This window comes from Stenella coeruleoalba (assembly GCF_951394435.1).
Source record: "Stenella coeruleoalba genome assembly, chromosome: 19".
In the NCBI taxonomy this organism is placed as follows: domain Eukaryota; kingdom Metazoa; phylum Chordata; class Mammalia; order Artiodactyla; family Delphinidae; genus Stenella; species Stenella coeruleoalba.
In genome coordinates, this window is record NC_137165.1 from 30,381,393 (window position 1) to 30,406,883 (window position 25,491).

At 51.9% G+C, this 25,491-nt stretch overlaps 1 protein-coding gene across 4 annotated transcripts in view; it reads left to right on the top strand.

The window, feature by feature from the left end:
- The window catches only part of MSI2 (musashi RNA binding protein 2), a 388,646-nt gene that overhangs the window by 298,402 nt on the left and 64,753 nt on the right, over nucleotides 1-25,491 (top strand). For all 4 annotated transcript variants that reach the window (XM_079903644.1, XM_079903645.1, XM_079903646.1 and 1 more), the window contains exon 8: nucleotides 15,175-15,257. In XM_079903644.1, the coding sequence (XP_079759770.1) occupies nucleotides 15,175-15,257 (83 nt within the window). The remainder of the gene's footprint in view (nucleotides 1-15,174; nucleotides 15,258-25,491) is intronic.

The window sequence follows — 25,491 nt, forward strand, 5'->3', positions numbered from 1 at the left end:
TTATTAAATCGATACAGCAAGTCAGCAGAAGTAGAACTAGATCTCCAGAGCAGAGCACAGATGAGTCAGCGTCTGATTAGTACTAGGCACTGTGCGGAGCTTCACGTCTCAGGCATCGTCTTGTTGAAAAGATCTACAGTCGAAAATATTACCATCCCCATTTTATGGATGAGAAAGTTGAGGCAGAGAGACATCACACAGCTGATCGGTTGTGGAACTGGGGTTCCAGCCCACGTGGGAACCCAAAGCTCAGACTCCTTCTACTCACAGCCCACAAATAAGGAGGCTCTTTCCACTCACAACCTTTTCTACAAATAAGGGGGTGTTCTTTCCACTTGTAACCCACAAATGAGAACCCGTTTCAGAAGGCCTCGCCACAGGGAACTTTAATTTACAAAGTACCTTGAAAGAATGTTCCAGGAAAATGCAACCAGGTGATTTCTCTCTATTCCCACTTGGGCCTGGCAGAGGCTGGTCAGCATTTATTATTATTATATATATATTTTTTCCCCTTAGCTTTGATTTTTGTATCCTGGCTCCAGCGAGGTAGACTCATTTATCATCACTCTAGCAGTGTGCCTTGGCCTGTCCCTTATCTTCCCCTACGAAGGGCTCCTGCCCCACCTAAAGAGCCTGTTGGCTTTCCCTGACTGCTTTCTCTGGTATCGGACCTGGGGCTTCAACCTGACTTCAGCCTTCCAGCTTCCAGGAAACCCAGGCCTTGACCCTCCAGCTTCAGGAAACCCAGGTGTGGCCTCGCCACCCTTGCCTGGCCCCTTCCTTCACCCCAGTCTGCTGTGGCTCTTCCAGCCCTGGCTTCCAGCCCTGATCTCACGTGCGGCCCAGCCAGGCAGGCTGTTTCATTATTAAGCGTGAAGAATTGGGAGTACCACCATCGGGCCAGGCTAAAGCAATTTGGGCAGCTGGGAAAAGAGAAGACATTTAGTCCATTGCGTGCCTGGATACCTCTGTAATTCCCAGGACAGGGTGGGCAGGGGTTTGAATAAACCCCTCTGGCCTAGGGATCTTCTGTCCTGGTTTCCATTGGAGATGACAGCAAGGTGAGTCCCAATTCACTTCTAATCACCTGGCTTTGGCACCTCAGGGTAGACCCCACTAGAGCCCATCCCACTGCAGTCCACATTTATTGATATCTACATTATTTTCAAGCCGCAGCTGGTGGCCCGCTTGTTCCAAGCAATATTGGGTATGAAATCCTTATATGAAAACCGCAGGCTTGTACAGGGATGATACCCGGAGTGGGCATCCTCATGCCAGCCCTTTGAGGTGGGCATCCTTATTCCCTTTCTTCAGGTGGAGACCCAGGGTCAGGGAGGTTAAGGGCTTGTCCCAAATCACGCAGCCAGTAATGCTGCACAACCAGGATTTAAACTACATCCGTGGGTTCAAGACTTGAACCTTCCCCAGTGGTCCATGGAGTCTTACTGGTCTGACTTAAATGGATGTGTTGCTCTTTCTCTTCCTCCCCATCCAAACCCTTCCACATCTGCCCTTTCGAGGAGGCTGCGCTGAGTGGTATCAGATCTTACAATAATTTCCTTTGGGCAAAATAGACCTTGATATCCTGTCTCTTGAGTTTCTCTCAGACACGCTCGTAGAACCTGCAGAAGGGCTGAGGGTCAACCACAAAGAACTCTTCTGCCCTTGCTGCCAATTCCCAGGGTTGCCCACCAACAACCCCCCTCCCGCTGAAGAGCTGCTGAAACTGAACTGAATGATCCTAGTGACCTGTGAGTGTATTAATCCTACTTTCTGTGAATTAACAATACGATAAAACTGGCATTTCCTAAGTCATCGCTTAACACATGTTTTAGCAATTATGTACTTAGTGGTTTGGATTCCGAATGCTAATAGAATAAAATTTTAATGACGATACGACACTATGAAAAACTTATTGACAAGAGTTCAGGTATTGCTGCCATTAACGTATGGGGGAGGGGTCTCCGTTTGAAGGATGCACCCCCAAAATGCCTTCAAAAGCATTCTGTGCTCTGAGCCAGGAGGACCCAGGAGATCCTGGAATCAGCAGGTGCTTGAGTCCCATGAATAGCCCACCTGCAGGCCCCTCCTTGGGGGTCGGAGGGGTCCACACCAGCTGGCAGGCACTGAAGATACCTATTCCCACCCTCACCTCTGGCTTTAGTAGTCTCTGTAACTAAGGGATGACTTCAGAACCAGTGTTCAGGACATACAGCCCCACCTTCTCCTTCTAGAGCAGGAGTCTTCAAAAAAAAATTTTTTTTTTAATTCTATATCTTCACATTTTTTGTGCAGAAAAAATATTAACACACAAACCCCCAATACGTTTTATTTAATTTTCAATTTATATACATGTACTACTATGCTAATATATATATATAACCTATATAAATAGCAATATAATAGGATGGGATACATTTGAAATAAGCCGTATTTAGAATTTTATTTATTAATAATTAAAATAATTTTTGGTGAGAGCAGTATGATTGAATATGCTTTTTAAAAATTCTTGACTTAACACTTTGCGATTCAGCTCTAAAGGTTGGATTCTGAGTTTAGCTTATTATTTTGATACTTGGTTTTAATGCCTGTCATAACTGAAAAATACACTTCAAGATATACAGATCTCAGTGGAAGAATCACATTTGCTGTGCTGACTGAATCATGATACTAATTTTTCAATCCCATCCTCCAATTATGCAAAGGATTCTGTTGAAATTCAGCTTGTAAATTTCCATCTTCCCTGATGTCAATCAGTTTTTCATGCAAATTAATCAAGTGTTGCATTTTTATATTTTTAACAAGCGGGTTCAAAATCCACTGAAAGGTTCGTTTAAAAAAAAATGAGTCTTACAGTTCTGTTTCCAAGTTTTAAAAGTATGCGGATACAAGAGCTTTTGTACATAACCCAGTCATATCATTTTTAGCAATGAAATCACAGAACAACAAAAATATTTTCCAAACATTCGTTTTCCAAGTGCTTTCTCTAAAGCACAAGTTTCTGTTGAAAAGCGGGATCTTTCTCGCTCACTCAGCTGCTGCTCTCCCGTCTGATCAGAACACATTTTGGGGTGTGAAGTGGCTGGTGCGGAGTCTTGCCAAGTGGCAGAGCAGGGTCAGCTCGCTGTTTTCTGGTAGTGGCAAGGTTTATATCATTAGCGTTATCTCCAATCTGGTTTTCTTTGCCCATTTTGCAAGGGTTCCTTTACTGAAAGCCAGATCACATAATCTATACATCCATTTATACATCCTGGTCACACCTTAACAGCACTGGGTACCGGCTACGCTTGCAGCAGGTAACTCAATGAGGTGCCGCTCTGACCTCGCCCCCATTGTAGCGTTTCCTTTGTCTCTCCAGGGGTCTATAAAATACCATCCAAGACAGTGTCTCTCTGACGTCCGGATGTATGAGGCACTAGGTCCATTCACTCCGTATATTAAATATTAGTGAAGCTGAAATTAGTTTTAGATGAAAAATAAAAATTAAGCGTTATGCTTTTTTCCTTTTCCCAATGTTTCTTAAACCCAGCTGTACATCTGAATCACCTCCAGATGTTAAGAACAGTTCCTTTACAGCCAGAAAAAGAAAAGAGGCCAGCCCCCAGCCTGCGGTGGGGACGCGTGTGTGTCTTGTGCAGAGACACCTCAGTGGGCAGCCACCTACCCCCAAACTCCGGGCAGGCTTACGGGCAGCCCGGCCGGCTGGAGTCCTGGCGATGTGGGCAGAAATGACCCCTCTGCAGGGGGCACGGAGCTGGTGGCGGGCCCAGCGGGCGTCCAGCCAGGGCTCTGTCGGTTGGGACTATTCTGAAAACATACCTCATCATAAAAGTCATATAATTTGTGGTGGCGCTGAGAACCTGCTTCCAAGTCGTGGTTTTTTGATGGAGTTTTGGAACTTTCTCTGAGGCCAGTAACTGTTCCTTGAGAACTTGTTAGAGGGAAGCGGTGGCATCTTGAGATGACTGGGCTTCTCCGAGGGGTCCTCTCTCCATCCTGGGGTGAACGGGGTGCAGGTCTAACTCTGCTCCTTCCTTGCAGCAGAGGTTTTGTTGTCCCTGTCGGCGTCCCCTTCCCCCTTTGTTTCTGTCTCCTTCATGTCCCCTCCTCGCAGATACCAAGGCACACCCTCCAGAACAGCCCTGCACAGGCTCCTGACCCTGGAGTGAACACAGAGGCTCTGGGGCCGCATCAGGGATCGGGGGAATGCCATGCTCAGCCAGCACAGGGCCTGCCTCTCAAAACTCAGTCCTTTCTTTTTTTTTAAACCCAAAGCGATGCAGGGTCCTTTTAAGTAACAAGTTTGCATGGGAGTTTGACCGTGTGACTTGTTTTAACTCTCCCTGTCTTGAATCCTGTTCCCACCGTGATGGCAAAGCCCACGAACATCTCTTTGACACACATGTCAATGTCAAATGAATTTCAATAAGTGAGGTTCACGGCAAAGGGTAAAGGTGACTGTGGAGATAGAGGTTGGGTTAGGAGAGAAGCCGTAGAAAGTCTCTTGACTGTGGGAGAGGGTAGCTCACCCCTCACAGGTGTTTTCAAGGAAGCCTCCAGGCTGGTGAGGTCGATTTTTTAAATTTCTGTCTCACAGAGGGTAGGATACTGAGGGTCAGAGTGGGACAGCCAGTCATTGCTGGAGCCAGGATATGAGCCCAGATCCACCTGGCTCCAAAGTCTAAGCCTGTTTCTACCCCAACTCAGCAGAGGCATTTAGGTGGATTGAAACCCCACCCTAAGCTTCCAGGAGGCGCACTGTGTGGGTGGGGCTCGAGGGCAAGTGTCAGAAAAGTGGACAGATTTAAAACCCACTCTTTGGGGAAGAGCCTGGGGGTCCTAACCCAGATGTCCACCTCAGTGGGTAAGAGTCTTCCAGCCGGTGCCCCATCTCCCCTGAGCTCAGAAAGCCCCAGGGCTTAGAAGCCCTGAAGGACGGGCTTCTGCCGGTGGAGCCGCCAAAGCCCCCCAGGCCCCGTGTTTCCAGAGCAGCCCTCGCTCCAGCTGCGCCCGACCTCGGCCTCCTTCAGCCCCCTCCGCCCCCGCGCTGCCGTCCTGGCACCTTCTGCCGGGGTCCTGATCCGAGCCAGTTGTCTAGCGATTTAATTTGGTGAATTTACCACTGCGTCCCAGAGTTTATATTGGCACTTAACAGCAGTAATATGTGTCTCTCTCGCCAAGAACTGACTATTTTCCCTACCAAGATGGAACACCACGCACAAAAAATAGGTCTGTGAACTAATCTGCTGCCCTGACCAGTGTCATTCACAGAATCGCTGCTACGGAGTGCGCTAGGAATGAAATGAGATTGGGGTTGTCTGCCCCGGATCACAGGTGCTTTTCCCCCCTCGGTTAACAAGAGTCTGGGATGAGACACCCTTTCGCTGTAGCCGCAGGCACTTTCAAATCACGCTATCGGTATTCACGGCAGATTTCTCTCTTAGAAAAATGGTTTCGGGGTGGTTGGCCGCATCACTCTCTCTCCCTCCGCCCCACCTGCCCCTGAATCTCTTTCTCTCCTACCCTCCCTTCTTCCTTCCCTTCTTCTTCCTCTCTTTTCCTTTTAACCTCCCTCTCTTCCTTCCTGGGTGGTTTTTTCAGACACGCCCTCCCCCTCCTTGTAAAGCTCTCTATACACTCATATAATTTCGCAGACTCAGGGAGGTGCCCCTCATCAGTAAAAAAAAAAAAAAATCTCCCACCGCCTGAATGCCTGTTTGGAATTCTAAGGTAGAGCTTAATTGCTTTCACATAAGGATTTGACCTGAGTAAACCACCGTGACCTCTGGGAGTAGAGGCAAGATCAGTCATTTACACTTTAGTATGAACTGGCTTCCAGTCGTTTCCTGAGTCTGGGGGGGAGGAGCTTCGTCTTTGCCCCGATCTCCCCCTGCCTTGGATGAGGACTGCCCCTGGGGCTGCTAGGTCCCGTTCTCCGTGAAAGAGCTATCAGGGCCTTTTTAGAACAGCTTCAGTCTCCCCCTTCATATGAAAAGGGGGCCTGAAGATTCTCTTTCCAGTGGAAAGTTCTGGATTCTTTTCTACCAAATGGTCTTCACTTGGCTCATCCTGAATTGGGAAACATAAAGCAGAGTCAGACTTGGGTGGGCATCAGAATCACCAGAGAACCAGTTAAAATGCAGATTCCTGGGCCACACCCACAGCACCCACATTAGGGGGCAGACAGAGCTTGGGGATCTGCATTTTTAACAAGCCCCTCACCCATCAGAAGACTCTGCTGAAGGACCTCACCGAGAAGCGCTCGTTTAGGAGCACACTTCACTTTTACCCCCAACTTGGTTTACGGTCTGTGGGCCTCCGTAAGTAATCCTTACGGTGCTTACGGTGGTCGTATGAAAAACTTACTTGTGACTGAAGCCTTCATGAAACACTTGCTGGTTCACAGTTGGCATCTGACCTTTAGAAGGTTGATGCTCACGTTTCAAGGTCAGATGTTGGTTAGAGCATCCTCGGGCTGAAAGGGAAAGAAAAGTACCTTTCCAGTTGAGAAACTGGCTCCCTCTGGCCAATGCCGCCAACCTAGCTTAGTATTAATTTAGGGAATTCAGTCTCGAGCAGTTCCTCAGCACTAGATTGGAGTCTGAGAGTGCCACTGCTGTCCTCCAGGCCCCCAACACCTGAGATCCCGCCCTGCCCCGCCTCCACGCTCCCGCCCCCGAAGGTGGCTGAAGAGGCGCGGGTCCAAGAGTCCCTTCCCCTCCTGATGAAGCGGTGTGTGGGGATGGAGAGACCCGTGTCGATTCACACCAATCCAGTCGCTGCCTGCACGCCAGCCACTTGTAATTCCCCACAGCCACAGCCAGCTCTGCAAGGCAGAAAGAAATATGATCAGGCAAGTTGAGAAAATAAATTAAACCAAGTGTCAACTTTTCTTGTTTCTCTCCTCATTATTAAGAGATGGAATGGGGCTCGTTTATCAAGCAGGGGGAGAAATTAATTGACACGGCCTTAATATCATGATGTCTGGCGTGTCTGGTCACATTCCTTCATTTTTTGGAAAGGCATTTTATTATCGTTTACAGCAACCAGCTGCCAGATGCTGGTGTAAACGAGGAGGCAGGTGCATGAGTGATGCCACAGTGGAAGGCTGCAGTGGCACCCTGAAGGCACGTGGCAGGGAGGAGAGGCCAGGTCAGAAAGGACCCCCCCAGAGAGGCAGCTTGCTGGCTCCAGGTCAGGGAGGAAGAAGGGTATGGGGCAGAGAGAGGACTGTGCTGAGAAGGGGTGTCTGCAGACCATCCAATCCATCACCGGCTCATTTGCCAGCCGCGAGGGAGGGTGGCGTCTGCCTCTGATGGCCTCCTGGCCCACACACCTTTGTTCCCACCAGCCCTGAGGCTGAGTCCTGTGTCCATCGCGGGTCAGTGTGCCTGTCCCTGTTCTTTATAAGGCCAGGGACATGAGTGCTTCTCTGTTTATCCCTCCAGGGCGGCTGACCCATTAGAGAGCCAGTTTGCTGCAAGAGGTGTCTCCTAGCATCTTGCTTGATGACCCACCCCGTTTTCTGGCAGCTCCATGGTTGGGGTCTGGAAACGTTCAGAGGAGTCCCTACCCTGTGCCCATCCTGGGCTAGACTAGCTTAGGTGATGCTCTAGTTGTTTTTCTTTATAAAATTCATCTTTGTGGTGTCACTGTGAAAACCCTCGGCGTCCCCTGAGTTGCCTTTATGTAGAAGGGCTCAGCTACACACGCCCAGGAGTGAACACTCAGCTGGACCGGACAGCACGTCTCTCCCCCACTCTCCTGGCCCTCCTGCTGGGTCATGAGGCTGAGGGGCTGTCCCCCGGGTTGTAGAGGGTCTCTCAGAGCAAGGTGATGGGGTGGGGTTCCAGAGCCAGGTTGTGGGACACGTTTAGAATCCAGCAGATACTGGATTTAGAGTAACCCACCTTTATATGAAGAAAGGGGGCTGGGGTGGAACGAACATAGGCTCCCCCCTCCCCTGCTGCCTGGGCCTCAGTTCTTCAGTCTGTAAAGTGGGAACAATCATCCTACTTGGCGAGGGTCGGGTGTAAAGACTGAGTTAAAGAAGGCTGATCAATACATGCGGTAAGCTTTCTCTTTTTATAATTATTATTAGAATGTGGGCTGTATAACCACCTTCAGGATACCAGACAGTAGACATGACTGAAGGAATCCCATCCCTGGCTGGGTGGGAAATGACATGCTTATCTGATCGAAATCCACATTAGCGTTTGGGCGTAAGAACAGGCACAGCCAGGACTGGTCACCCCTCCTGCCCAGTACCTGACATCTGAAGATGCTGGAAAGTAATGGCAGCTCAGACTGAAGATCAGGAAAGTAATGGCAGCTCAGACTGGACTTGACTGATGTCCAGGTAACACGCAGTGAGTATCCCAAAATGGGGATCCGTCATTAGAAACATGTCCTTTCTTTTGGAAAGGCAGCTCGTTGTTTTCTTGGAGCAGATCAGTCTTCTGAGTTACATTTTTTTAAGGACAAACCCAGGGACATGTGAAGCCATCCCATCCCGCCATGTAGGGGGGCCCTCAGACCCCATCCAGGGCTCCAGGAAAACCCTTCCAAGGAGATGAAACCGATTTGCCAAACCTGCTGTAGCCCATGGAAGTGGCCCTGACATGTTCTGAGTTGGGGATGGAGGCCAGCCCAAGATGAAGTGTCGCTAACGGACACACAGGTACCGGGGGTTGACTCCGTGCTGAAACCCACGGACCACCATGCTCGTGGCCCAGGTCTCGCCTTCCCAGGACTGTGGGGCCTCCAGTCCATCTTTGAACACTTCCTGATTCAGGGAAGGCCCTGACTGATGACCTTCTCCAGAAAAGCAGGGTGGGGTCGTGAAAGGAGCCGAGTATGACTCCTGGTTCAGCTCCTGCTCTGGCTTAGTGTCCACACGCCTGCATGGACGAGGCGTTTAGCTGTGCAGTTGAGCGAAATGACGACACAGGAGCCTGCCCTGCCTCTCTCAGGGTTGCCTTGGGGACCAGGGAGGATGATGTAGGGGAAGCATTTTGAAACCAGAAAGTGCTCCCCACGCCCAGACCCAAGGGATTCATATTTTCTCTGGAAGCAGCTCGGGGATGCTGCCACTTCCCCCAGCACTGGGTTACTAGCAAGAGAGGGAGGTTTCCTGGGTTATAAATACCCTTGCGTACACATACCTTAAATTCCTCATGGGATACTCAGAATAAATCTGACAGTCTGGGTTTTTTTCTCTCTCATTTTTTTCCCCACTAACCAAGTGCGTTAACTCCTGACTTGCATTGATTTTCACTGAAGATGCGTTAGGCACTGTGTGATTGCCTATTAGTGTTCATTGACCTATATGATAAGAGACGAAAATTATATTTGAGGCTAGGGGGAGGCCGTTCCCATCTTTCTCTCCCTGACCTAAAAAAGAATTCTCTGTAAGTTAACTGCTGGGTGTTCCTCCGTGATCGCCTTTGGAGCGGGTCATTTTAATTTTGAGGTATCTTGTTTTCAGACTTCTCTTGCTGTGTGTGTGTGGTTTTTCATAGCTTTGAATTGTTCAGATGAATATTCAGTTTAGTTTATTTGAATAAAAGAGGGAAAAAAGGTTTGACTGTTAAATGCTTGTCTCTTATGTTACTTGTTAGTTTCCGATAATAGCTTCATTCAGGGGAATGCTGTCGAATTTCATTTTGAAATGCTCGCTGGCAACCGCTACCCTATTTATATCCGTTTTGAAATCCCTTTTTGTTTGGGCTTAACCTTCCCACCACCTTCTTCGTCCCAGTTTTGTTGACTCCTGGGGCCCCTCAGAAGCTCAGTTGCAGTTCAGGTGGGGACTTTGTGAGAGGCCAGACAGGTGACATTTTGCTGATGACAAGTTGAGAGGGTTTCTAGCCTGTTGTCCCCCAAGTTTTGGCCCTTTGACACTCCCCCTCCCCCCACCCCCGTTTACAGCCCCTAGGGCTCCTCTCCGTACCGATGGCAGCTCGTGACTTTAAATCTCTAGGGAGGTGTTTTCTGGCTCTGGGGTGGCACCACCTTAGGACCCAGGGAGATGAGACACTGGGCAGGGGTGTTCACAGGGGCACCCCAAAGGGCCCTCGTGGAGCTGGAGGCCCCGTAGACACTGTGCGTCAAAGTCCTTGCCTTGCTGGGGACAAGAGCAGGACCCCCCCCCCCATGCACCACGCCCGGTTCTGCCTGCATCTGTGAGGCCCAGAGAGGTGAAGGGGCGCTCCTGAGGCGCACAGCTCATTACCTGGTCCTCGCTTTTGAGCGAGGGTAAGTGTGTGTTTCTTCCACCTGCTGCTGTGCTTCTTCCTGATGGGCTTTCGTGAGGCTCCATTTCTGATTCTCTGCGAGGCTCTCTTGGAAAAAAAATGAGAGGGAAATAAATCAGTCCTTCCCGCTCCTTCTCAGGAATACTCGATCTCCCTGAGCCTCACGTAGGATCTGTACATTCGGCAGATTGTTCAAAAGACTGATGCCTTGAAAACATTATGGATAGTGAAGTAAACCAGACACAAAAAGACAGACTGTATGATTCCAAGTACACAAAGTACCTAGAATAGGCGGATTCATAGAGACGGAAGGTGGAATAGTTACTGGGGGCTGAGAGAGGGAGGAAGGGAGAGTTACTGCTAACAGGCTGCAGAGTTCGAGTCTGGGATGGTGAAAAGTTCTGGAGGTGGGTAGTGGCAACGGTCGCACAACATCATGAATGTACTTCATACCGCTGACCTGTACCCTTAAAAATGGTTAAAGTGGTAAGTTTTATGTTACGTATATTTTACCCAATAAAAAATTAATTTCAAAAATGAAAAAGACTTTGATGCCGAAAAAGGACTTTTCCTGCCCTCTACCGCATCCCTCCCAGATTTCTGACTTCCTTGTGCTGCCCTTCACTCCTCAGTTTAATTGATTTTGGCGGGGGGTTGTTCGCCACTGAATTGCTAATTCATTGCAAATGATAATTCATCTGGTTATACGTTCAGGAACAACATTTATTGATAGTTAAGTGTTTCATTGCTTCTTTGCTTTCTCCAAATGGAATGAACAAATATTTTAGACATAATCAAGTTCGTTTTCTCTATTTGGGCTAAACAGACAGGGCTGTTGAAACGATATAGATCTTTAAAATACTGCAAATGAGTCTTGACATCGCTGAACTGTGATGCATCCGTGGTACATAGGCTTCAAATCCAGGCTCTCTCCTTTGATCAGAAAAATCATTTTTGTGATACTCGAATTTTGAGTTCTGTGGGATTAGGGAAGGGACCAGCAGGGAGTCGGGATCTGAAGTGACCGCCGCGAGTCCTGCCCCCTCCCTTCCCAGCGCAACAGTCTGCATTTTAATTCCCGTCTGCCAGCTCCGCCACATCTCTTCCCATCTCCGACCAGTGGCAGGGAATGGGAAATTGGGGCCACAGTGAGTCCTGAGTGGTGCTGGGCCTGGAGTTCAGATAGTTATTGCACGGTGGACCAGGGAGGAGCGGGCTACAGCAGGAAAGCAGCTTCCTTGGCGGGGGAACTCAACCCGTGGCCTCCAGGTAACTAGACTTACCTGGGTGCTATTGCAGGTCAAGTACGTGCTCAGCAGCTAGGTGACATTCAACCACTGTCCTCCGGCTCCTGGAGGGGTGCCCTTGACTGGAACTGCCTCATGCTGTTTCCTGGTGGCACGGATGGGTTTGCCTCATTCGTCCACACTCTCCTCCTTCCATCCAAAGCGCGTGCTTGGTCTGGCTGGAGCGATCTTGTGGGACCTGCCCACCTGTGTGGAGGCAGCCATAACCTGCAACCTTGCTGTCTTCGTTTGCAGTGGCTGCCATGACAAATTACCACCGACTGAGTGGCTTAATGCAACAGAAATGTATTCTCTCACCGTTCTGGAGACCGGAAGTCTGAGATCAAGCTGTCAGCAGGGCCGGGCTCCCTCTGCAGGTTCTAGGGGACAGCCGTTCCTCTTGCAGCTCCTGGGGACTCCCGGCATTCCATGGCTTGTGGCTGTGTCACTCCAACCTCTGCCTCTGTCTTCACGCGGATGTCTCCCCTCTATGTCTCACTTCTACCTCTCCTCTCTCTTTTAAGAACACCTGCCATTGGGTGGCAGGCCCGCCCTAAATCCACAATGATCTCTTCTTGAGATTCTGAACTTAACTACGTTTGCAAAAACATTTTTTCCCGATAACGTCACATTCATAGGTTCCAGTGGTTAGGACATGGACACACCTTTTGGGGGCCACTGTTCAGCCTGTCGCATTCACCCTAATTAGCAGTGGGGTTCTCTCCCTACCTAAGAACTGGCCCATCCTGGCTCGTTTAGGGGTTTGCATGTTGCCTCAGTCTGAGTTCAGGCCAGAGGGGCAACTTCAGACACAAAGGAGACCCAGATTTACCCAGAGGCTAGACGTGAGGGTCGAGAGGGAGGGGTGAGGTCTGCACAGGAGAGATGCTCCTCTTGAGTGGGAACCTCTGACCTGTGCCTTTTAGAGAGCGAATTGCTTGAGAAGAGGGATGTTGCCTTGTTGATCTCGGGGTCCTCCACGATGTCTGGCACGGGTGGGAGCCGGTTTATGCCCAGAGAAGGGCTGAATCAGTCTTGAGGGGGAGGCAGTGACACAGATTAGCAAGATGCTCAGGCCCTAGAGAAGCAGAAATGGCTCGTCCTGTCATTCTCAGCCACCGGCTGCTGTGTGTTAGGGGCTCTGTGCCTCCTGGGGACCCAGGGAGAATGAGGCCGTAGCCCAGCCATTGTCCTTGAAGCCAGTGCTAGCAGATTCCTGCATCCTGTGCTGGGCCACCTTACCTTCCCTTTGGAGGGAGGACCTTCTGAAGGCATTGCATCTCAATCCCTTCTACTAGGATCCGGGCTCTAGAAGGGTGGCCAGAAAGGGGATTAACCAAAACAATGCCAGTCCCCTTCCGTGTGCTGCAAGGGTTCCAGCCTGGGTGAGAGTTTAACTGATGGTTTTCAGGCCCCTTTGAAGAGCCAACACAGCAAAGCCCAAAGAGAAATCATTCGGAGACTTGCCACTGGGTGTGGTCTCGTCCCATTCTGCACATAACACACGGGACCAAGGGCCAAGAGAAGGTCGGCGTTGTAGCTCTCTCTGCAGGGACCTGGTTTAGAGAGTGTGTACAAACCTAGTGAAAGGTTTCCTGTTGGGCCTCATTTTAAACAGAATATCATTGTGTCCAGAGACCCAGCTTGTCCAGGACCAAACTGGGAGAAACTTGCCAACTTTGACCCTGTGCAGCGAACGCTTGTGTGTGCCCCTCACGACGGGTCTGACCTCCAGCCTTACGTGTCTGTAGTGGGCTGGGCATGGGCTGTGTAGGCTGGGAATACCAACCTGGTATTTGGTGTGTGGTAATAAATTACATATCATCGTAAGGATCGTGATTGCCGATTCTGTGGTCATCCTAGCCCTCTGTTTTACTGGAAATTGTTTGAGAGCAGGGAGTGGCCTTTTCCATTCCTTTCCCGAGGAATCTTCTAGATCCTGCAGGAGCTGTAATATAGGTTTGCAGTGCCCTCAGCTCCCTATTCCCTGCTGTTCCTTAGAAGGTGGGGGTGGTAGAATGGGAGGTTGGAGAAAAGAGGGTCTTGAGAGATTCTCTCCCCACCTGGGATTTCTGGGGCCCAGAATAGACACAAAAGCTTAAAAAGGGAGCATCTGTATTTGTATTCATGGACAGGAAGCACTAATTATCATAATACAAAAAGAGCCGTTCTGATTTTTGTGTTCCTGGTTGGTGTGCCCAGACTTGCGTTCGGTCAGGCTCATACCTTTGCGGAAGATAGTATCTTGGTCAGTGGAGCTGCTATCACGAAGTACCATAGACTGGGGGGCGTACAAACAACAGAAGTTTATTTCTTACAGTTCTGGAGGCTTGAAGTCCAAGGTCAGGGTGCCAGCATGGTCAGGTTTTTGGTGAAGGCCCTCTTCCTGGTTTACAAACAGCTGTCTTACTGTATCCTCCTATGGCAGAGGGCAGAGAAAGCAGGCTCTCTCATGTCTTGTATAAGGGCACTAATCCCATTCATGAGGCCTCCACCCTCATGACCTAAATGTCCCCCCAAAGGCCCACCTCCTAATACCATCACGTTAGCGTAGGATTTCAATACGTGAATTTGAGGGAACACAAACATTCAGTCCATAGCAGAGATTTGGGTTGTGACCTGAAGGGGGGGGACCCAGAGTCCTGTCTCAAACCTGGAGGCTCAGGGGGGAAGGGGCTTCCCAGAATGACACATAAGTTCGATGCAAAGTCAGAACTGGAGCCCAGGTCTGCTGCCTCCCCCTCAGGGTGTCTGTGCTCCTGCATGTGTTCACTGCAGCTGCGTTTCATCCTGTTTCATCCGAGGCAGGGTGCCATCCTGTGAGTGGGTCTGTGTGTCAAAGCGGTGCTTACCGAGTGGGGTCACAGATGGGGCAGCGTGCTGGAACCCAGTCGGGGGCGGGAGGAGAAGAAAGCGAGGGGCAGGAGGGTAGCGAGAGGCACTCAGGATGCTGAGCAGCAGGCGCCTGCCAAAATTCTTCAGTGCAGCTTGTCTAGCAAAGCCTGTCTCCAGCCGAGTAAATACAGTGCATAGCTGACAGGCTGACAGCAGGCATCAAACAGTCTTAAACTGCCCCAAATCCGCAGCGCTTTTGAAGCAGCAGTAGAAAAAGGATGCCTACGCAGAACAGAGGCCTGAAACTTTTAATAGTTTCTTCCAGGCCTCAGGATGTCCTGATGAGGTATTAGAGGAAGTAATTCAGGAAGAAAAGGACAAATAACCGCCTCCGTCTGGAGGCCGACCCAAGGGCTGGCCATTCAATCACGGAAGGGGCAAGTGTGGCCCCGCGGTGATCCGCCATGGTCGTCCCCCACCCGCCTGCCTCCTGCCATGAGCCGCAGGCTCTGACCCTTGTAAATAACAGACAAGTAAATTTCTTGTTTGCTTCCGGGCAAATGTAAACCACATGTGCCCGCCGCCTGGGGGACGAAATCCTTAACTTTTCCTCACTGTTGGAAGGGTGCTCTGTACAAATTAGAAATCGTTTCCTCAAGCTGGAGGCCCTTCCCAGGGATCCATCTGCCCTCGTCCCAGGAACCTGTCACCACCACAGGACATCAAAGAAAGACCGTGCGGGCCAAAGGGAACTGAACTCACCTCTCCTGTCTTTTTCCCCCTCCTTTTTCCTTTAGGGTTTGGCTTTGTCACTTTTGAGAATGAAGACGTTGTGGAGAAAGTCTGTGAGATTCATTTCCATGAAATCAATAATAAAATGGTAAGTTGGTAGGGGTTGTGCTGAAATGGGACGCCTGCCTTCCCCCATACACACCCTTTGTCCTGCAGACTGCTGCAGCTTGGTCCTGCTAGAAGGTGGGCAGGGTGGGCGTAGGGACCGGACTAACAGTTCAGCTCTGTGAATGGCGGGAGTTGACAAGCTTTTTCTGTAAAGGGCCAAATAGGATATATTTTCAGCTTTGCCGCCCATACAACTGACTGTCCAGCTACCAAACTTCCACACACAATATATACATGAATAAGCAGGGCTGTGTTTCAATCAAGCTTTGTTTAGGGACACTGAAACTGAAATCTCGTGTAATTTTCACATGTCACAAATTTTTATTGATTGATTGCCATTTAAAAATGTAAAAAATCATTCCTAACTCTTGGGCTCTACAAAAGGGGGAGCGGGGGGCAGTTTGACCTGCAGGTTGTAATTTGCTGACCCCTGGCTTAGGGTATGCATTTGCTGTTTAGATTGGCTTTTGAGGGGGTCTATCTTATATATGAAGTTTTATCTTCATGTATAAGAGTCTCTCTCTCTTTGGGCCCTGCTGGGTAATTAACGTTCTTCCCCTCCGATCCGCTAGATAGTTTTACCCTCATGATTAGCCGCTTTGGCCTCCTTTTGGCCCTTTAAAGTCCCTTTTCCGGGCAGGGCACCCTCAACAGGGAGGGGGTTGGATCATTGAAGTTTGGGGGAGGGGGGAGGGGGGCGGGGGGGGGCAGCAGGCCTACCAGAGGAATGGCCACCAGAGGGCGCCATACCATGTGCAGCTCATGCATGCCGACTTGAGGTCTCAAACTCCCTTCTTCAAATTTAGTAGGTGGGTGAGAAACCCCTTCCTTGTTGGTTCCAGAAAAAATGGGAGCTCAGCAGGTGTTTCTGGAGCCATAAGCAGGTCCTTGAGAACCAAAACATTTTGGTTGGCCAGCAGCACCTCCAGCCCCAAGAGAAGAGGGAGGGCAAATTTGTGTTCACTTGCCGCTGTAACTTTGATATTTTCTTCCTTTAGTCAAAACATTCCTTTGCTTCTGAAACATGCATTCAGATACACATTGTATATTGGTCTGATATGTGTTCACTGACTTTAAATTAAATAATAGAGCTTTTAGCATGGATAAGATCAAAGCAATCTGCTTAGCCTGTGGTGCTACAGGCCTGATTCAATATTTGACTTGCTAATTTTTTCCCAGGGCACTACAATAATAATATTGTTCGTATTGTTCCTAGCCATTATCTGCATCTGAAACGAAAATACTATTTCTTTGCGTTCTGGGGTATGGAGGTGTCAGTTCAGGCATTAAAATGGTACAGGGGACATAAGTGTGTAGGAATAACCCAGGTCTAGAGAGACAGGAGGCTTAAAGGGAAACCTGCTTCCAGTGCCCGGAGACCTTGTCTCTCCCAGCCAGGCCAGCTATTGACGGACTCCACTGAGGGCTGCCTGGGCAGCGGGGAGTGGAGGGGGCAGCCCAGGGCGCTGGCAGCCTCCACGCCTGTCCTGGCAGGACTTAACGTAACGGCTCATCGGGAAAGCCCGGTGTAGACTGGCAAGAGGCCTCGCTGTGCTGCCGCAAACGCGTATGTGCCGGCCCTTCGCCGTTGCCGGGCTTGGCAACTAGCCCGAGACACAAAGTGGGGAAGGGCTTGCTTCTCCCCACTGTTCCCGTGGGGAGACAGAGGCCCAGGGGATATGCCCCAGGGCCACCCAGATAGTGAAGGAGCACAGGCCTTGAGGTATTGGCTGCCAGGTGAACTGTACAGACGATTGGTTGAGCTTGGAAGTGGGGAGGCGAATCCCCAGATGACGTGGGGGACAATCAGAAGGTAAGAGTTCCAGCCCCAGAAAGGTAACCGGTGGGCTGGCCTGAAGCCAGAGAGGTTTGCAGCCATTGTCCCCAATCTTGCACACTTGTCACCTTCTTTTCCACTCAGGTGGAGGCCGACTGTGGCAGGTAACTGTGTGCAAAGTGTGAGGTTTCTGTTTTCTTTCGAATCTGGGGCTGGTAGTTGTTCTTTAAGAGAAGAAGTCGAAATGGAAGTAGGCAAGAGGAATGGGTTGGGGGTGCAGTGGTCGGGAACACAGAAGCCCACGGAGGTGTCACTACAGGTGCCTAGCCCACCCCCACCAGGTACAGGCCCTAAAGGGGAACTTAGAGGTGCTGGGAGAGAGAAGCAGTGGGTCACTGCCGGTCACAGGGCCTGTGATGACCACCTCGTGGGGTGGCTGGGGCCTGGAGGAGACAGCAAAAGCACAGGGTCAGGCTTGACATACGTCAGCTCTTGCCATGGTCCACATGGCGGTCGATGAAAGGACTTCTCCGGCAAGCTCTCCTCCTCCGAAGGGTGGAATGTGAAGCGCATCGGTAGGGAAGCCCGAACCTTGAATTGCTTTGGATTCTGTGATACTAGTTTCTACTTCTGAGGCCCAAAGAAAAGGAAATGAATTTAAACTGTGCTATGGACAGAATTCAAATGAGAGATCGGAAAGACTGAGAACTCAGAGACTGCCAAGCAGAAACAGGGGCGGTTGTGAGAATGCACGTAGGAGTGTTGTGTAAACTGGACTGTGGTTCGAAACTGTAAAGGCAGCTCTCCCGGAAGCCCCAGTCTCTCTGTGAATTGGGCAGGAACGGAGAGCTGCGGGGACCCCCCCACACACACTCCGTTCCCACAGAGTCCCTGGAGCTACCATTTTCTCATATTCACAGAGAGGAGAGGTCTCACTGATGATGAGAGAGGACTCTGAATCCAGCTCTTCTGGTTCTTGACCCAGTCCTCGTGTGCCTGGCACTCAGTAGGTCCTGTATAAATAATTGTGTGACGAATGAAGGATTGGGGGAGGGACCACGAGACAGTGAGGCACATTATCATTCCCAAAGCCATTGCCCATCTAATGTGGTTGGTGAATCTCCTGGACATCTGTTAAAATGAGGGCCCTCCCCTGACGTCCAGGACAGCCAGGCACGAATGCTTCTGGCTGCAGAGGAGCGGGGAAGCCGGGACCGCAGGAGCTGACACACCCCCACTGCCAGCGTAGAGGCCTGGCCTTAAGGAGGCCGCCTCCGTGGCGGTGGTGGCAGGGGGATGGGCAGAGAGCCCCACCTGGTGCTCCCACACGAGAGCCTACGAATAGCCAGTATTTTTGAGAGCTCGCTCCGTGCTTTGCTGAGTGTTTGCTTTATGTATGTCATTTGACTATCACCCACGTCTGATGTAGGTACTAATTATCATCCCCATTTAACTGATCAGCAAGGTGAGGCAGAGATAGAAGTTAAGCAGCTTGCTCAGAGCCACATGGCCAGCGAGTGGCAGCAGCAGATTTCAAGGCCGAAAGCTAAGGTCCAGAGCTCACGTTGGTACCCAGTAGGCTGTTCCCCATTCTCCAGGCTGAAAGAGACCTGAAGGGTCATCTCACCGGGCTACAGCCTTCCAAGGTCGCTGACCACCCCTCCCAGGCAGCCGTGCTGTGGCTTGGGTGGTTCCAAGTTCTTCTAAGAGAAGGGCCAAGGACACAGGCTCGCTCGGGGCCGGATTCCCAGCTGGGAAGAAGGGCCGAGCTTCTAAGGGGTCCCTGTCGGCCACAGGCATCTCCCCCACCCCCCAGAGGCAGGTCAGCAAGGGGCACGGGGGCAGCAGGCTGCCACCGGAGCTCAGGGCCTGAGCGATGAGACTCAGCCCCGGCCTCCGACCTGGCACAGTCAGAGCACAGCGCAAACATGGCTCCTCTACAGTAAACACACGGATGCGCACGCAGGGCCGCCTGGTGACCGTCCGGAGGGGGCTCCTCCCCGGACACTCAGCGAGCCGGCGCTGGTGCAGTGGTGACACATCCCTCCCGCCGCGGGCCCTGATTGAAGCAGCGGGGACACTTGCCTGATTAGTCACCAGCACAGCCTCCCAGTGCCTCCTGGCCCTGCAGGGAGGCAGGTGGGAATTGACAGAGACCTGCCAGGCCGCTCAGAGGCCTGGCTCAGCCCCCATCTCCAAGGAGTCGGAGGCGACGCCCGCCTCACCGGGTGAGATCTCGGGGTACATTTAGAAAGGGGCCAGGCAGGGGCACTTGTGATCCACAGCAGGACATGGGCGGTCACCAGGCACTGTGCCAGCAGCTTACATGCACGAGGTCATTGTCCCATTGTAGAGAGGGGGACAGTAGCGCTCAGAACTGTGAAGGGACTTCCACAGTCCATGGCTCTAAGGGCAGAGCAGGGATTTGAACCTGTGTCATTCTGGCTCCAGCCCTGGGTCCTTCCCACTCTACCCTGCTGCCACCTCATCATTGAAAAATCTGGATTGATGTGACGGGTCAATATAAGGATGAGTTTTTAGTTGCTTTACATAAGGATTACTATAGAATTCCTTTAAAAAGGCCTTTTCCTTGTTCCTTTAAGGTGATCCAATTTATGAAAATTGCTAGGCAGTTGGCAGGCTTGTTAGGAATGCAGAATGTCAGGCCCCACCCCTGATGCACTGAATCAGAATCTGTATTTTGACAGATGCGCAGTGATTTGTACGCACGTTGAAGTCTGAACGCACTGGCGAGGATCACTGCTAATGAGATAATGTGGGGGGTTGGGTCACAAATCACCCATCCAGTGTCAGAAGGAAAGAACTCGGGAGTGAGGGGCCTCAGGCCGGAAGAGCGTGGAGCCAGCTGAGCTGGCCTGGCCCGGGGTCACCAGGCCAGTCTGGGACTCTCGGCACCGCTGCACACTCCCTGTGTGTTCAGAGACCAGATCTCCTCCCAAGGAAGCTCTCCGTGTCGGGGCCTCCCCTCTGACTTGGGTCTCGGAGTGTTGACTGAAGGTGTGTGAGGCTCACACTGGATGGGCTGGATCCTTGAGTGATGTCACGTGTCCTTGTCCCCAAGTTGGGACCTGCCGGGTCATTTAGAAACACCCAGGACTTGCCCAAGCCCGAATCCCAGACCCACCACTGGTTATCTCGTGACCCAGCAAATACCCACCTGTCTGTACCTGTTTCCTCCTCCGAAAGGTGGGACGGATGATGGCCACTGCCTTTGGCAGCTTAGGAAGTGCTGGTTCAGTTTCTGGCCCTGGGAGGTCTTGGCCTGCTCTGTTGTCGGGTGTATAATCTGGTAGCCTTGAAGGCATAGGCCTTCCTGAAACCCTCCTTAGTAACTGCACGTTTCCTCCATTTGGCCTGAGCCGGGCACCAGCAAATCTTTTGTAAAGGGCCAGGTAGTAAGTATATTAAGCCTCCAAGGCTCTACGTCTTTGTCACAGCTGCTCGACTCTGCCATCAGAGGGCAAAAAGCAGCCACGCATGGTGTGTACATGATGGGCATGGCTATGTTGAAATAAAACCTTATTTACAAAAGTAAGTGGCTACTTGATTTGGCCTGTGGGCCGTAGTTTTCAACTCCTGACCTAAACTGATACAGCTCAGAGGAGGCGGTCTGCTTATCTCAATGGGCCCAAGGAAAGGCTCTCAGCAAGGTGGTCACCGAGGCTCACTACTATCGAGTCAGCATTTTACTAGTTGGTGGGGGGACGGGGGTGGGGTGGGGCGGGGACAGCAAATAGACGCCAGGGTTTGGGGTAGCAGCCTGCGGAAGGTAGCAGCGCCTTCGTTCCTAGAGGGCGCCAAGCACTGAGCAGGTGGGGAGTGAAGGAACGTTCAGAATGGAGTGCTGTAAATCCAAGAGGCCTTCCCGACAGTGGTGCCACCAACCCCTCACTGCTGCGTGCCCCACAGTGCAGCCACTAATTGCTACTCACTGTGACCTTGGGCAAGTTACTTGGCTTCTGTGCTTCGGCCCTCCTCTCCGTACGACAGGTAATGTGTCACCTACCATAGAGACTGCTGGAACTCGGACTTGTGAAGCGTTTTACCAGACCATAGCACGCTCTATCAAAGTGATAAGTCTTCTTACTCTTGCTATCATCATCACCACTATCATTATTCTTAGAATCATTATACTGAACAAAGATGTAATCATAAGGTAAGGCGGTCCTGGACAGATTTCAAGTCAGTAAAATGCAGGTGTGCAGACCTGGGCAGGTCTGGGACGTGAGTCTCCAGGGCAGGAGGGGGTGAGTGTGGGTACTCCTATGCTCTGGCCGGGGGGGCAGGGTCCCGCAGGAGAGGGGAAGGCACACAGCCTGCAGAGCAGAGCAGAAGGGCCCCCGCAGATGTGATTTGCTAGGTCCCAGAGAAGCTGACTCGGACACTTCCGCTTAATCATCCTTTGGAGAGGTTACAAAAACCCCACTTCTAAGGTCAAAGCCTGGTGGGAGCTCAGGCCTGCCACCTTCAGCTGGGGCACAGTTGGGGGATTAACCCCCAGAACGGGGTCTTCTGGGTGGGAGGGGGCAGGAGGACGAGAGATCAGCAGAGTCCTGGGTTGGCCTCTTGGACTCGGGGCTGTGGTGCTGGGTCAGGTGGTCCGCGGAGGCCCCAGGCTGGGGTGGGTGCTGACCCCGGCAGGGTGCCCCAGTGACCCAGCATGTTTCCCCTCCCTCCAGCTGCCCCTCCTCAGCCTGAGGCCTGAGAGCTCAGTTGGGCACCAGCCCAAAAGTGGGGGGCATAGAGGGGGGAGGTAATGTGAGTGGAATTAACTAGGCTTCTGCGTTCAGCATCCTATTTGTAGCGTCATTCTCACTCGTAAGCTAATTTTAGCCATCCATTCTGACTCTGTTGCCATCTATAAAATGAGAACGTCAAATGTAACATTAAACAAGCAGGATGAAGGAAAAAAAAAAAGGAAACGCCAGAGAGGCACCTAATAAATGAATCTCGTGTTTACGTGGGAGAGGGAGCGGTCCTTCCCCCGCCCACCCCCCATCGCGCATGCGTGCGCACCCCTCCACGCGTGCTGTTTGTGTATCAGCTGTTTGTACCAGCTCTGTTGTGCGAGCAGCGGGATGTCTGTGTTGAGGGAAGTGGGGGAAGGCAGCAGGGAGGGCTGCGGTGGTTGGGTGGTAAATGTCTGTTGCTCTTTAGGCAGAAGTAATTTGGCCTGCAGGGTGGTGGCCTCCCCATTGCCTGAGCTCTGGCTCGTTTGCCCTTCATCTGTCCTCTGGTGAGGTCATTGCAGGGGGGGCTGGGGAGAGCGGAGCATCCTTCTCAGTATCTCAGTGCCGAAGGCCTCTGGGCTTTTCCACGTGTGCTACCCCTGCCTCCCAGGGGGTACAGGGTTGGGAGGGGGCCTGGAGACGCCTGGAAGAGGCTGCTCTGCTCCCCTTCTCTGGGCCTTTGACTGCACTCACCTGCCCTGCCCGACTTCCCCGGGGACGCGTGAGCGGATGCCCACGTTGCCCTTTTCTTTTCTTTTCTTTTGATTGAGAAATGAGATTAGGCCTGGGCAGGGTCTCTGGCAACGCCCACCACAGACTGGGATAAACACGCGGCTTGTGGCAGAATGTGGGCACCTGCTGGAGGCGGAGGTTTCTTTTCACTTTGAAATGCCCTTGCAGGTTCCCAGAAATTAAAAAAAAAAAAAACAGCTGCTGCTGCCACCATCAGCTTTTTCCCCAAATAGTGCAGCCTAGGAAGCTCCCTCAGCACACCTTGCTGATGAAAGCAGGAAGACGGGCCCCTCCGGCCAGCAGGTTGGGGAGGTCAGGGAGAAAGTTAGTAGCAGCATGCCAGATCTCCCAGCCCGCGGGGTGGCGGCCACTTTCTCCCTTCCGCTGTGCTCCCCAGGCTTTGGGATTTACGTTTTAAGCGCAGATGTGAAATAGCTTTATCACCTTGAAAGGCTCGCACTTAGGCTCCATGTGGAGGACAGTCAGGTGTGACCCACCTAACTTTATCCAGCGCGAGCACTTACAGGATTAGCTAGTTTAATTTCTTAGCTCACTGCAGCCCTGTGGGGTGGACATTGCTGTTACTCTGTTATACAGATGAGAAAATTGAGGCACAGGGAAGTCAGGCAGCTGGTCCCAGCTCAGAGCTGGCAGTGGAGCAGAGACAAAACCAGGGACCTTAGCCTCTAGGCTAGGCTGCAGGACAAGGCCCCCTTGGATCTGGGCACCCCTTGGAGGCTGCGGTGGACACTGGGCATGTGTCTCCGGACAGGGTTAGGGACCAGCTCCTCTCCATTCCTTGCCCAGACTCTGAGCGACATCCTGAATTCATCTGTGTCCCCACCCAGCCCTGCCTGCTGAGTAGGAGGTGCTAATGGTATTGGTTTATGACTGTTTTCACTTTGCCATCGCTGATTTTAATAAAATACTGAGCAGAGGAAACAGTGGATGGAATTAGTCCCGGAAGTGGTGGGGAAATTAATTCTGGAACTAGGATCGGGGATGGCCTTGTGGGAGGAACAGCTTCCGAATGGGCCTTGACGGGTGGATAGAGGGAGGCAGGGAAGGGCTGGCCAGAGGCCGAGAGGTGGGGACAGGGGTTTTGAATTGGAGGACCTAGGATTGAATCCTAGCTCTGTCATTATCTGGCTTTGTGAGCCTGGACAAATCCTTCTTCGAGGCCTCAGTTTCCTTTTCTACTCTAACCATGGGGTGAGTCAGGCCAACTCACGGAGGAAACGGGGAGTCGATTAGTGAGGGTGTCGAGAACGCTGGGCATTCTTGGAGGACTTCTGTGTGCCAGGCGCTGTGCTTTATGTGTTACATGTATGTGTCGTGACATATGTTCTACATTATATAATATATGTATACACAGAGACACACACATGCACGACGATGTCGTGACTACGCCTTGCATATGGGCAGTGCTCAATACACAATGTGTTCCTTCTTCTCCAGAGTAATTCTGCTGCCCAGAGAGGGGAGTCAAGATTCTGTGTCCGGTGGGACTCTCAGTGCTTGTCACGAATGGGTCTGGGCCACTTATAGCAAGCATGTGTCCTTTGAAGGTAGACGTTTCTGCTGGCCTCCTTCACTTCCCAGGCTGGCATTTCCATTTCGGTTTGCACAGTAACCCCCTCTTCCTTAGACTCCATTGGTGGGGGGGTCCCCTATCTGTGAGGACCCCTTTGCATTGGAACAAGACAACTTAATCCATACAAGTGGGTCCTCTGATGCTTGGCCGCATGCTGCTCCCTGTCTACAAGGACAGTGTCTGATGGAGATGTCTGGGGGTCCTCTCTGCATTGGCAGAGGGCACAAGAGCTGGCACTAGTGAGGCGCAGGTATAGCCAGACGGCTGGATGCCCTTTCCCGCTGGAGTCAAGGGCTGGGTCTTCCCAGGGCGGCTGCCAGGATTTCCAGGGTGTGGTTGCTGCCCCCGGCGTGATGGTGTCTCAGGCCAGGCGTTCACCCAGCTGCCGTCCTGAAACTCTGAGTGATGGTGGGACAAGGGCCCTCATCTTCGTTTGCAGCTGCTGCACGTTCTCTAGCACATGCTGTAGCCGCCGTGCTCTTGAGGCCGGCTCTGGGCACCATGCGCGGGGCGGGACAGTAGACTCAGTTCCTTCCCAAGGAGCTTGTCTAGGCTTTGTCTTGCTCTGCAGGATCCTTGAGGGCAAGAGCCCCATGAAGGGTCCACCCTCCTGGAGTCTCCAGAAAGGCTTGTGACTGGCTGAGAGGGCGAGAGAGAGCAGCGGGCAGGAGGAAGAAGGGCTGTGATGGGGGACACCACAGTGGGGGGTTGTGTGTGGTTTCTGGGGTGCAGCTCACCCCACCTGCCTCACTAGAGAGCCTGGGGAGCTGCTGGCTCGGGGCAGGACCCCAGAATCTTTATACCTGAGTGTCATGGCCTTTCCGCTCAGAGCCGGGGGGCTGCAGGAGATGGTCAGCTTGGGGCTTCAGAGAGGCAGTACTGTCCTGGAGCCCTCCGGGACCTGGCTGGGGCGGGGGTGCAGCTTGAGTCAGAGGAGATGCCGGTGGTCAGGTGTCTGTGTCTTTTGGGAAGCTCCCCAGAGGGATGGTGCCCACAGCAGAAGCCACGAGCCATCCCCCACCCCACCCCGAGCGCTCGCCCACCCCGAGAGGCCTGACCTACAGCTGTCCCCTCCCCTCCTGCCAGCCACGTGGTCCAGGTTGATCTCTTTGAGACCTATTTTATCCTTTGAAGTAGGCCCCTCTCTCCCTAGAGGAGTAAATGGTTCTAACGTGACCTGTTTGGGGCAAGAAGTGAAGCTGCAAACGCTGGCTTCTTCGGGCCACACAGGTCTCCCTTGTCCTTGGTGGTAAATCAAGGCCACGGCTGCGGGGCTTGGGTTTCCCCAGACTGAGGCCAGGCCAGGCTTCCCTCCTGGCCCTGGGGCACGTGCTGACCAGGGCCGTTTGTGTAGAGACCA